General features: G+C 33.4%; 1 protein-coding gene across 1 annotated transcript; it reads right to left on the bottom strand.

The window, feature by feature from the left end:
• Positions 1-231: 231 nt before the first annotated feature.
• LOC134709805 (uncharacterized) lies at positions 232-13,625 on the bottom strand. Its single transcript, XM_063569945.1, has 5 exons — positions 13,511-13,625; positions 13,096-13,143; positions 9,649-10,878; positions 7,362-7,487; positions 232-971 (listed from the first exon to the last, which is right to left on the bottom strand). Exons 1-5 carry the CDS (start codon positions 13,554-13,556, stop codon positions 247-249), a joined length of 2,175 nt encoding a protein of 724 aa, XP_063426015.1. The 5' UTR covers positions 13,557-13,625; the 3' UTR covers positions 232-246.
• Between the last annotated feature and the right edge of the window lie 1,039 nt (positions 13,626-14,664).

The raw sequence follows: 14,664 nt of genomic DNA on the forward strand, positions 1-14,664 counted from the left end.
GTATTGATAATTAAAACTACCCAAATGAAGCTTCTGCTTTTAAAATGACATACAAAAAGATAAATTGTGTTCTTTCTGTATCCATTGATTCAGTCGAATTACAGTTCAATTCTATCTTATATTCATAATTAGATTAATGAAGATAACTGTTTATATGTGTAGTAGTTCTTTTAATTCTAAAAATGAATTGAAAAATAATAAGAAAGGTATAATTGAAAAAGACATTTACCGGATTACTACTTTGTATCAGTACGTTTCTCCTTCATTATAATATCCTTCGTTAGATAAAACTGGCACTTTTTCATTATAACTGCCTTTGTTTGATACCAATGCAACTTTTTCAGTATACTTTTCTTGGTCCTTGTCATTATAAACTGGACCATCGTATGATACTTTGCTGTTGACTGCATTTTCATGCTGTATGTTTATGTCTTCCTTTTCACTCAAGTGCCGTTTATGTTGGTATTCGCGCTCTATGATTTGTTTCTTGTGTTGAAGTGCAGACGCCAACAGATGTAATTTAGCGTGGTTATGAAGTTTTGCAATGTGTTTATTTGATACTTCTTTCAAAGTCTGGATGTGTTTACCAATTGCTTTGCTTAAACCATAAAGGTGGGTTTTTGCAACTCCTTTTACTCCTCCAACATGGCTGCTTGCTACATCATCAATATCGTTGACATGGTCATCTGCGGTCTGTGCAATATCGTTGACATGACCACTTGCGGTCTGTGCAATATCGTTGACATGATCATCGGCAATCTTAGCAACGTCGTTTACATGATCATCGGCAATTTGAGCAACATCCTTAGCATGACCATCTGCAGTCTTTGCTATGTTGTCGACATAATCATCTGCAAAGGGAGCAGTGCCATCATTACCATTATCTGCAAAGTCGTTGAAATCACTATCTGTAGACTGCGCAATGTTGTTAACATTATTTAGATTAGAAGGCAGTGAAGTACTAGGATGACCTGAAACATAAAAAAAAATGATATAATAAAAATACATACCAAAGGGAATTTAAAGAGAATGAATTCCATTGAAACTGTCAACACCAACAAAAGAAACGAAGTTTCTGTAGTTGAAAGTACAGTACACATAACAACCCGTTAAAACTTTTCCGATAAATGCTTATCAAGTAACTTATAAGTATTAATGTATACAGAATGCATACAACAATATAAAAATACATGATTCTGAATCAACACTCTGAATTCTTCTTATCAGGAACGCATAAAGCAACACGGAGAAACTGAATAATATGAGTTTTATGCAATAGTTATTAGTAGTTAAACATTACTCAAAATAACCTACAAATGAGGGACGAAAGATACCAGAGAGACAGACAAACTCATATATCGAAAATAAACTGTCAAAGCCTGGCAAAAAAAAACAAAAAACAAACAGACAAACAATAGAACACATGACATAGCATAGAAAACTTAAAAATAAGCAACATGAACCCCACTAAAAACTAGGGGTGATATCAGGTTCTCCGGAAGGGGAAGTATATCCGGCTCCATATGTGGCACCCGTCGTGTTGCTTATTTAATAACAAATCCAGTAAATACTCTAATTCGGTAGATCACATTCATGAAAGGGAAGTGGGTTGTAGTTACGACACAAGGAACATATCTGATATCATTTGTGAAACGGTTATTCCATAACGGTCAACCAACTCGTGATGGCGTCCGTAAATTTACGAAGGGAAGATTTCAACTTCACCATTTGAAACTCTTGGTATAATAGCGTCATTGTGAGCAGCAACCATCTATCGAGAAAATCATGATAGGAAATGCAAGCAAGGGAATATCGTATCAATTGAGAGATATATACCCCGTATGCCGGTGCTCCTGGAATGTTGCTTCTTAGAAATGGAAAGTTCACAACTGGAAAGCTGAAATCAGTTAAGTTTTCAACCAACCCTCATTTTCAATTTCGAGATGTAAGTCAATATATGAGGCCGACTTAACTGTATATGTTGTATTCTTTACCAAGTTTTGAATTATTTGGTGACAGACGTCATCTATATAGCGGAAAGCAGAGTTAAAAAATATTGCTAACTTCTTTCTTCATAAGAAGTCAGCCTCATTATGATAAAGAAACAAGTTGGCAAGAAGAGGGGCACAATTGTTTCCATTAGAAAACCGACTATCTGTTGAAAAATGCGTCCTCCGAACGTAGCAAATATGTTGTCATTCAAAACATCAAGCATCTTGATAATGTCAGTTTCAGAGATTTTTTTGTTTGAATCAAAGTGATCCTTTACAAAGTAGGATTTATCCCTCCACAAGACAAGATACTTGTTTCTTCATTGGCCATTATATTTTATGAAACAAATCAATACCAAATGTTTCAATTTGTCTTTTAGTTTGGTATTTGGAATACTTGTGTAAAGTGTAGAAAAGTCAAATGTTTTAATACTATTGCAAGATGAAAGAGGGTAAGATTCTCTAAAAGATATTTGGAATTTTTCAGTATCCACATCTGATTCACGTCATCTCTAGAAGAGCCAGTTTCACAATAAATTTTAAGCCTGTCTTTGTTACTGGTGAAATAGATGTTAATAATTTAGAAAGAGGTTTCTTGGAGCACTTGGAAGACCCAGTAATATACTGTTGTTTGTGAGGACACTTATGTAGTTTAGGTATCAAATACAGTGATGGAAGATCCAGTTCTCCAAAGGAACATATAACAGACTTATGACTATCCATTTTTTCCTTTTTGGTAAGTGTCGTGAGGGTATACGTTGAGTTTCAAAAGTGAATTTTCAATACATAATCCGTTTATCAAGCAGTTAATGTAATGAGTCTTACACACAAATAAAATGTTGTTTTGTTTTTTTCTGCGGGGACAACAACCTATTTGTCATAGAGGTAGGATAATATATAGTTATGAAAGGAACCAGGATTATAATTTAGTACGCCAGACGCGTGTTTTGTAAAATTTGTTTCTTTAAAGATTGACGTTGCATTGGCTTTGATAGACCCATCTATCGGCTCTGTTTCAAAGTATGCAGACAACTAGCTTGCTTACATACTCCTTATTATACGTCTGATTACTCTAACAATGTACTGTAAAAGTAAAATCACAAAAAATACTCTTTCTTCTTTCTTCTTTCTGGACTAATATTGGGTTTATAGCTAGCTAAACCTCACACTTGTATGACAGTCGAATAAAATTCAATTATATATAATAACGATGTGTGAACAAATCAAACAGACATTATTGGTAAAATTGCCAAAACTTAAGAAACAACAGCCAATGTTTTGTTATTATTGTAGTATCAATAATCTTTACTTCAGTCTGTAATTTCTAATATTGAAATAAGAACTTTTCCTGAACTTATGACAATATATGCACCAATAAAACAAGTTGCTGAATTGTAAATGTCTCGAAAATAAAATCTGTGATAAAGATTACTGCGAATAATTCAAATTGCAAAATACTTGATTAATTAATCTTTCACCTATATGTTATAATTTTGTTTTTCATTAATGGGTGAAGTCATGCACTCTGTTATTTAAGAAATACAAATATTTTAAGGTGTTTTTTCATGAAAACGTACAAACAATATGTTTACACAATTTAATCTATTTTACATATGTTTTTTTTTTATTATTATATCGAATTGTTTCTAGTAATACAATGCCTTGTTAGATGAAGTTGTCACCCATCAATTAAGTAAAAGCTATGTTATCCTTATCAATTGGAAATATTTTTACGTAGAATTATAGATAGCCCTAATCTGTATTTGGCAATTTTGTATTTGGTTGTCACTGATATGTAGTTTGTTAACATAACGCGCGTTATTAAAATTAATGTTAATGAATTGTTAAGTAAATATGAAAAACAATTGGTTTAGCATGTTTAGATCGCTTATGAAATTATGAAATGTGCAAATACATTAATATATATGCAATCAACTTGTACAACTTTTCAGTTAGATAAGTAAAAGTATGTAATGTATCTTATTGTTTCGAATGATAGATTAAAATTTGTGTTCCTAGCCATGAAAATGAAGAATCATAAATCATAGCATTCAATTAATTGACGTCATTTAAATTGCACATTTTGTTTAGTAGCTTTTTTAGTTTTCTCTTTTTCAAAGCACATCAGGAGAAAAATATAATACTCCTATTTCAAATCTATATTTTGAATGAATATGATTTAGCATGGTAGTACAAATGGTGCATGTTTTGCACACCTGGCCTTGCGGTCACCAAACTTTCGAGTCGGTTTTTTGTACTTGTACTCGAAAATCAACCAATCAAAATGTTGCATTTCAAGTTTCGATCATGATTTTTGTGCTCCGAGCACTGAGCAAAGTTTTATGATTTCAACCCAAAATCTCGGTTTTTTTGGAGATTATGCGATTCCCCCGGGTTTTCCATTACCATTTTATTCATGAGACTTCTTTTTACCAAAGTATAAAACAAGTCTTTAACAAAACATTAATACCTCCACCTTAACCGTTGGGTACGGTTTTGAAGATCTTGTCATGATTGTAATGAACGGCAGTCTTCAAATAAGCTACTAAATCGTTATCAGCACACACAATAATTGTTTTAAATGCATATAATCACGAGTAAAACTGCGCATTTAAATGTTTGTTGCCATGACTAAATCATTTGATCCCCAAACACTTTCTCGTGTTAGCTAAATTTGATAAACGAATAAAACATCATTCCTTCATCAAGCCAACAATTGCAAACATAATAGGTGCAAAAATTATTTTTATATAGCTCTACTTGAAAGGCCTTCGGTAACCCTGATTCCTTGTTGAACAAGCGGTAATGGGAATATTTGTGTTGTGTAACAGTTCGTTTTGTAGTCCTCTCCGAGGTCCGGGTTTATACTATGTCTAATTCTACCAAAACGTTTACAACTATATGGATTTATCAACTTAAACTTCAAATGCATGATAAAAACGATACATGTACATTTTACATAGTTTGGAAATATAAAATGTATTCGTACACCTTTCGGAACAGAAAAAAGTGTGGCGAGTCTTTCGTTATGTCCTATTTCTAAAAATCATGTAAATTTGTTTAATATTTCCGACAATGTACATTATTTTTTGTTTAAAAACTAAAACTGAAAAAAAAAACAAATACCTGCAATTAAACTTGTTTGATTGATGACACGGTGATCATAACAACCGTGCACGATAACATCATTTGATCCAATGATTTGTTAATGATCGCGTCACACTGTCCCGATTTTTAAATACGATGGACACTCGAATGCGAAAATTGCAAGTTCGTACGAAGTTGGTCCCGATCTCGTTAAAATACCCAAAAGTGACCGAAGCAAGTACGATGAATAACGAAGTCGATACGATGGTGCCGAAATTATATACGATAGCAAAAGATGGACATAAGAAGGTTAACCGAAGACGGATATTTAAGCTTCATATCTCAGCCACAGCCTAAACGATGGATCACGAATGCTACACGATGGATTACGGAGGCAACACGATGGATTACGATAAGGCGCGATGGCCATACGATGTCTAAAAGACGTCGTGTACAGCTTACGATGCCACGCTCGGCATTGCCTTGTTTGAACTTTAAAATGTGTGCACTAGTCTGAATAATCACCCATAATTATGCCCATGTTTACTGATCTATCTTAAAGGTAAGGTAATGGGTTCGTAGATCCCTTTTATTCAAAAAGAGCTGTCTCCTGGAAAATATCATAATAATATAGACAAAAGGAAGGATGTGGGGAAAGCAACAAATGCAGCAAAATATGACATATAGAAAACAAAATGGTTATTGAGTAAACATTCGTGTGACAACAACTCAGACGATACATAAAAAATCAGAATAATGAAGAAAAAGTTGGTTTCCCTATATACGTGTACCTGCAGTGTTGGTGTACGAGGCGCGTTTATGATTTGCATTATGTTACTTGATATGAAAAATTGACAAAAAATAATATTTTACTTGTAAAACTAAATTCTGAGCTTGTAATAGCTGCTCTTCTTGTTCCGTTTGAATTAATAGAAACAACGCTGTCGCCTTTCTTGTTCTCATAGAATCATATGATATGAGCTCCATGTTTTGTGAACGTCTTTCTTAACTGTCGTATTAGACTGACCAGTGCATATCGCGCAAGGCACTTTAAATGTATTTTAGCGCGAAAATTAACTTACATTTAGCTGGGTTTATTGCCGTCGTAGTTCCATCTGGTCGCCTTCGTACTTTTAATTGGATGGCAACACGACGGGATTATGAGGTCTTCACGAAGTCGTGTCGCCATCGTAAGACTTTCGGGTAGCTTCGTGATTCATTTATGTAGACATCGTAATGTCAAAACTGTCCGATGGAAACGATGGAAACACGAATGCAATACGATGTTCAAAGATGCATTCCCGGTGACATTACGATGGTGAGGATGGTGATACGAACTCAATACGAACCCTCAACATCGGACGCACCTTCGGGATTTTTTAACATGTTTAAAAATTTAGAACCATTCCCAAAGTTGTCTCCGAAGGCTAGAAAACGTGGCCGATGGTTCTACGATGGTTAAAGATGGCACTACGAATAGCCCGATCTGGATACGATTAGTCCCGATTTTGAAAATTTCCATAATCGTGTTGCCATCGGCGTAAAAATCGGGACAGTGTGACGCGGGCATTACTGTTCACAAAACGATCAGATGGTAAAATAAATTGAAACACCAAAGGTTCTTTTTCCCTTATGTCACTACAAAATTATTTAACATACTGGATTTATAATTGTATACACCACGCACGTGTCGTGTACCATTTACCCATCAGTAGTATTTGAAATAAATTAATTGTGAAACCAAAGAAAAAAACTAACATTGAATGCAATAGATTTGGCACATTTCTGACCAAGTACTAATATTTGTATTTGCTTAGATGACCTATGATGATTCTTCTTTTCACGAAACGCTCTGTCGCATAACTTTAAAAGCTTGGTATCTTTAAGTTTTCATAATCTCTACATTGTAGATTTTTTGATGTTTTGTCAAGTTGTAGCATGTACTAAAATGTTGGTATCATATATTAATTTAAGGTTATTGTTTGTTAACTCACAGTTTATATGATTAAAGAGACGATATAATTTGTTTATCCCACAGAATAACTGCACATTTATGCCTAAGTTAAGAATTTGTCATCTTGTACTTGACAGAGCTTTTGACCGTTTTGTTTTGAGAACAAAGTTTGATTTTTTATAGACAAAACGCGTGTGTACCATGTAGAATTAAAAGTCCAGTATTTCTATAAGTGTTTACATACAATGACGTTGAACATTTTTAGATTTGAAGACCTGGACAGTGACATTGTTTTTTGATTGCCAGACAACAGTTTAAAGTAAGTATACCTTGTATACTCGAATATAAATGTTGGTTTCCTAACTGCACAAGACATTCGTTGCCGTCACCGTATGATTCAAGACATTCCTGCCAAAGTCTCATAAATCTTCGTCGACCACCTCGTAGACGGTATGCTAAATAGAAAATTGGAATACAAATAATTCAGTTTTGAAATGATAAGAAATTGACATGCAGTTATTTTACCGTTTACATAAAAAAAAAAATATGTCAATTTGTCATAATAACAGTACCTCCTTAAAATACAGATGCAATTTTCGATTATCATTGTCCTTTTCAGTGATGCTCGAGACAAAAAGACCGAAAATAAAATACATAAGTAAGTACCCACGATGAACAGATTTAATATGGCTTAAGGTAAAACAAAACAAGTACACGAAAACAGATCTATGCACTAGCTATGGACTGAATATACATATTGACCACTTTATTTATGTTATTTTCATAAAATTACCAATTCAGGGGCAGCAACCCAACAACAAGTTGTTCGATTGGTCTGAAATTTGCAAATTTGATAGATCTTGACCTAATGAACAATTTTATCCCCAGCACATTTCCTATAAATGCTTTGGTTGCAGAAATATGAGCCAAACACTGCATTTTACCCCATGTACTATTTATAGCCATGTCGGCCATCTTGGTTCGCGGGTTTGGTCATCGGACACATTTTGTAAACTGTATACATCTATAATGATTTTGGAAAAGATTGGGTAAATTTTTCTTAGTTCATAAAGAGGTGAAGCTTTTTGTAATTGATCACAAAATTTAAAAAAAAATGTAAAAAAATGTACTAGAAAGGGCAATATATCCTTAAGGAGGCTCGCGGGTATAAAAATTCCAAATAACTCATCGGTGACCTATAATTTTTATCATTGTTTTCAAATAAACTGTACTTAAACTAAGCTATAGTACATTTTAAGCGATTTCTGTAATTTAGTTCTTTTTTTATTTCGATATTACCTCTTTTCTCTTATCAGTTCAACAGAAAAAATGAACTTTTACAAAAAAGTATGCTTCTTTCAAAGGAAGATTTTGAGCGTAAATGAACGGTGACCCAATTTTTTATTTTATTTTTTCTATTGAATATAAGATAAAGTTCATTTATAGAAAAATATAGCAAAATCCTAAATTAAGAAAAAAAATGATTTAGAGCCGCGAGCCCCTTTTGGTCATGTTTGACTTATATGTAGATCTTTTTTTTTTTTTAACAACATAATATAATATTTATTTCAAATATTGGCTTGTTACAATATCCTTCAGGAGTCCAAGCTCCTCCTGATGTTCCCTGTTACAATCGACTAATCACTCAGGGTAGTGAATAGTTGTAAAATACATATTACATTTGTATATCAAATATATATTACATTTGTATATCAAATATATATTACATTTGTATATCAAATATATATTACATTTGTATATCAAATATATATTTATATGTAGATCTTACTATGTTGAAATTTATTGCTGTTTACAGTTTTGCTATATCTATAATGATATTCAAAATAATGACCAAAAACGACAAAATTTACTTAAAATTATTGATTTAGGGGCAGAAACTCAACAACGGGTTCTCTGATTCATCTGAATATTTCAGGGCTGATAAATCTTGTCCAGATAACACTTTGACCCTTGTCAGATTTGCTCTTAATGCTTTGGTTTCAGAGATATAAGCCAAAATCTACATTTTACTCCTATGTTCTATTTTTAGTCATTTCGGCCATCTTGTTTGTTTGGCCGCCTTATCGGGCACATTTCTTTAAAGACATATTCCAATGGTGATTGTGGCCAAGTTTGGTTTAATTTGGCCCAGTAGTTTCAGAGGAGAAGATTTTTGTAAAATTTAAAGACGACGGACGATTATAGATTAAGATCTGCATGTTAATAGATATAAGAACATGTGGTATGAGTGCCAATGAGGCAACTCTCCTTTTAAACATTCAACTACACAGCAGCAACAGAACAGCGGAGATGAAACGTTTTTACTTTCGAAAATTTTCGTAAACATCATAAAAGGAAGCAATTTTCCCTAAATTTATTATTAGCTCCTTAAAGTATTAGGATAAATAAAACAAACATGCATACATATCTCACTTGTAAAACAAATCACCTTCTGAGACTCATTATGTAGCACCTGTTCAATATGTTCATACAATTTTTGAATATCCAGCCATAAAAATTATTTTTTTATAGTATACTGATCCTTTCCTTTACATTGTAGAACTAAGACAGCGTTTTTTTATGGCATAAATTATATTTGTGAAATAAATTACTTACTGTTTCCTCCATAGTAGATAATGCCATGTCTTATTCTCAAATCGAATCCTGATCCATCATCATTGAAGTTTCCCTCAAAAATGTGTGTGTGGACATGGTTATGTACAGCAGCTTGGTGTCTGTGGATATGCGTATGGGCAACAACATGTCTGTGAACATGATTGTGTACAACTTCATGTCTGTGAACATGACTGTGTGCAACTTGATGACTGTGAACATGACTGTGTGCAACTTGATGACTGTGAACATGCGTATGTTCAACATTGTGGGTATGGACATGCTTGTGTTCAACCTTGTGTTTGTGAACATGACTGTGTTCAACGCGATGTGTGTGAACATGTTTATGTTCAACGTTGTGTCTGTGAACATGTGTGTGCTCAACGTTGTGTCTGTGAACATGTGTGTGCTCTACGTGATGTTTGTGAACATGACTATGTAGAACTTTATGCTGGTGAACATGTTTGTGTAGAACGTCATGTTTGTGAACATGTGAGTGTAAAACATCGTGTTTATGCACATGTGTATGTAGAACTTTATGATTGTGAACATGTGAGTGTAAAACATCGTGTTTATGCACATGTCTATGTAAAACTTTATGATTGTGAACATGTGTGTGCTCAACGTGATGTTTGTGAACATGACTATGTAAAACTTTATGGTTGTGAACATGTTTGTGTAGAACCTTATGTTTGTGAACATGTGAGTGTAAAACATCGTGTTTATGCACATGTTTATGTAGAACATTATGTCTGTGAACATGTTTATGTAGAACTTTATGTCTATGGAGATGCTTGTGTAGAACGCGATGCTTGTGAACATGGCCATGTAAAACATTATGCCTGTGAACGTGTACATGTCGAACGCGGTGCCTGTGTAAATGTCCATGTAAAACGCTATGTCTATGAACATGCTTATGTAAAACACGGTGGTTGTGAACATGCCCATGCAAAACACGATGCCTGTGAAGATGCCGATGTAGAACGCGGTGCTTGTGAACATGACCATGCAAAACACGATGCCTGTGAACATGCCGATGTAGAACGCGATGCCTGTGAACATGTCCATGTAGAACGCGATGCCTGTGAACATGCCCATGTAAAACACGATGTCTGTGTACGTGTCTATGTGAAAGGCGGTGTCTGTGAACATGACTATGTCGAAGGCTATGACTGTGGTAAATCCTGTGGGTAATAGATCTCTCGTAATGACTCTTGTGACCAATACTGTGACCTGTTAATATATATATACATTTAATGGCACTTGATATTTCATAACTAGAGTACCAAGGAGTAAAATACTCATACAAATCTTTATTTAGTGTTACACGAGGAAAGCATGCATTGCTGCAATAGTAGAAACTCTGAAAACTTTCTACTTTTCCTTCTGATAAAGTATTGATATATAAGTTTAGTTGTTCTAACTTTCTAAACTTGTTTCCTTTTTCGTCCTATTTCGTGAGCAAAGATCTGTATTAGAAACGAAAAAAAAAGTATAAAAATAGTCCAATTAAACATTCAAAATTAAACATATAAACCAACGGAACGAATTTAATAAAGAAAGGGAGACGAAAGATATCAGAAGGACAGTCACACTCATAGATTGAAAATAAACTGATAACGCATGGCTAAAAATAAACAAACAACCAGACAAGTAATAGTACAGAAGACACCACATAGAAAATGCAACACGAACTGCAACAAAAACTTGAGGTGATCTCAGTATTCCGAAAGGGTTAGAAAATCCTGCTCCTTATGTGGCACCCGTATTTTTGCTTATTTTATTACAAATCCGGTAAAAAGTCTATTCGGTAGGTCACATTCGTAAAAAACGAAGGGCATTGTAGTTTTCAACTTCATCATTTGGAACTCTTGGTTTAATAGCTTCCTTGTGAGCAGCAATCCTCTATCAAGAAAATCATGATATAAATTCAAGTCCGGTAATTTCGTATTAATTGGGAGATATGCACCCCGTATGCAGGCGGTGCTGGAATGTTCCTTCATAGAATTGGAAAGTTCACAATTGGGAAGCTGAAATCATCTCTTTTGTCGTAAAGTTTTGTTTTCAACCGACTATCATTGTCCATTTCTAGATGTAAGTCAAGATATGAGACAGACTTCTCTGTATATGTAGTAACCTAATCACCAAATTGAGTATTATTTTAGAAAGAACATTATCTTTATAGCAAGACGTAAAGTTAAAGGATATTGCTAACTTCTCATCTTTCTTCCTGTGAAGTTCCTGTATGAAGTCAGCCTCATAATAATAAAGAAAACAGTCGGAAAGTAGTTAAAAAGGTACCAGTATTATACATTAATACATTAATACGCCAGACGCGAGTTTCGTCTACATAAGACTCACTAGTGACGCTCAGATCAACATAGTTATAAAGTTATAAAGTACAAAGATGAAGAGCATTATATTCAGGACCCAAAATTCCAAAAATGTTGTGCCAAATACAGGTAATCTATCTCTTGGATATGAAAATCCTTATTTTTTTTTGAAAAATCATAGTTTTGTTAGGAAGAAGGCACAATTGGTTAGAGAAAATGTGTGTTTGTACCCTCTGGAAATCAATTGTTTTGTGTTTTATCTCGTTTAATCAATGGATTATATTGTGTAGCTACTAACATGTTACTGCTATTTTTGTATACACAAGTTACACACAAAACATATTAGATTATTCATTTTAAGTTTTCAATAAATTTGAATCAAATATTAACTATCCAAATATGCCTCCTTCGTCATCTTCATACTTCTATATTCTATAGAAATTCATGCATATCTTTTTTTTCTACAAAAAATCCACACGTATTCAAAAAACCAAGAAGAAATTGATAATTTAGGTAAACGGATGTAAAAAGGGAAGCATAAATTTGGCATCGCTTAAGAATATGCAGATCAGAAAAAGAATGAAACAATGGATGTTTCACAATTTTCAGTTTATCCATTGCCGTATTTTCCACTCTCAAATCGTCAAATTATTTTGAGTGTAGCAAAATGTTTGTTTTTTGCAAAATCAAAATTAATACAATCCATGTTGGAGCATCACGAAAACGTGCAGTTAAAAGGAGACCTTTCACCAGTAGAAGACGTTATATTGGTGTGTTTTTTTAGCAAATCATTTTATTATTTGTTGTTTTCAATTTTCGTTTTTCCTGTTTGCACAGAGTGTTTCGGACTATCTTATTTTCAACTTATTGTTTCAATTAACTCTCGGAAAATAAAGACATAATCTGTTGTTTAATTCATTGTTCTTTTAAGGGACTTTCGACATTAAATAGACTTACTAAAACATATAGAAATTTTATATACAAAATGCTTTGTTTTCTGTGTTTTTGTCCGCAAGACTCTAAAAGATTAGAATAGTGCCTTGTGCGTAACTAATACATGCCATTACAAACTTTAAATGAGTTTGATGATATTCAAGTAGAAATTGTATATACCTACCTCCTAGTTCTCCATAAGTCTCTTCTCCGACAGATTCTGCAACTACCACTGAAATACAATAGATATAGGTAGATTAACATATAAACAGCAAGCCGAATTGTTAAGCAGGATCCTTTAGAGACGACATAAGCAATAGACAAGCTATGAAATCATACTGAAGCTATATGCTAAATATATGTATCGCTATGATAGCTTCTCAACGAAGCCTACGAATTTATTCTGGAAAAAATTGTACTTTCTCTGGAAAACGCAATGATTTGAAGATCATTTTCCCAATGTTTATTCAAATCTTAAATCCATTTAATATAACAGACAAGAAAACGGATCTGCATACCACTATCATTATTTGTATAAAATACTGTCATAGTAATCATGGTAAATAAAAACACAGGCGAGAGCACGAAATATTGTATACCTAGCACAGCAGTAATTAGCAGGAGGGTAAACAATCCCCGCTTCATGATGACAGATTTCTTTAAAATGCTCCTGAAAGATTTCTGTTTGACCAGTTAAGTTGTTACTTTTATAATGAAGCGCCCTCCATATAAAAAACTAATTAAGCTAGTTATATAGTACATGGTGTCACGCAAGATGTTACTGTTTTATACATGTTATGATACACATTTAAAGTTTGTCTACTGAAATAAAACCATGTTTCTTCTATTGAAATCTCTCTATATGTTTGTCATGAGCAGTATAACAATACTTATCTACGTGTAATCCATTTGCAACATATATGATCACATTCAAAGTCAAAGAAAACCATGTTAGTGATCATTGGATCGTACAAATAGTTCACATATTCCGTGCGCAGTATTTATCAATATTGATACATTTATATACAACAATAAGAAGATGTGGTAAGATTACCATGAGACAACTATCCTCCAAGTGCTATGAGGGTAACGTTGACATATTTCTGCACTAGATGTATAAATCAATTTCTCATTTTTTGGGGATATTTTCACATTTTTTGATCCGTGTGAGAAATATATATTCCTACACTGCAACAAGTGTGCTACGATATTTCGCCACTCGAGACATTTACATTTTATGTTTTAATATTATTTGTTTCCTTCTTGATTCAAAGATTTCAGAAAGTTGTGTTCTTAATATGCAACATCATATCAGACATAGTAGCCTTTTTTCATGACGTCATGATAGGAAAATTCGAATGAAACGAAGACATTTTGACGTCATACACAAATTTCGACTAATGATTTGCAGAGAACAGATATTTCACTAGTGAGGAGAATTATGTTTCTCACACCGCGCAAGAAATGTGAAAAAACACAAAAATTAGATAGAAATATGTGTTCACGGCTGAAATATATTTATCGTTATTTAACTATTCACGTCAGATTTTCTTGGTTTCTTTTGAATTTCCTATTGTGACGTCGTGAAAAAAGGCGACCATGCCTATAGACGTCACATTTAAAAGAACACAACCCTCTGCAAATCGTTGAAAAGGTAGATAAAAACATTAGAAAAACAGCTTCCAGCACAACTCGTGTATAATGATATATATCCACTTCCAAAATTTTAAACATTTTAATTATTCAAAAAGCT

This window comes from Mytilus trossulus, chromosome 3, assembly GCF_036588685.1.
Source record: "Mytilus trossulus isolate FHL-02 chromosome 3, PNRI_Mtr1.1.1.hap1, whole genome shotgun sequence".
Classification (NCBI taxonomy): Eukaryota; Metazoa; Mollusca; class Bivalvia; order Mytilida; family Mytilidae; genus Mytilus; species Mytilus trossulus.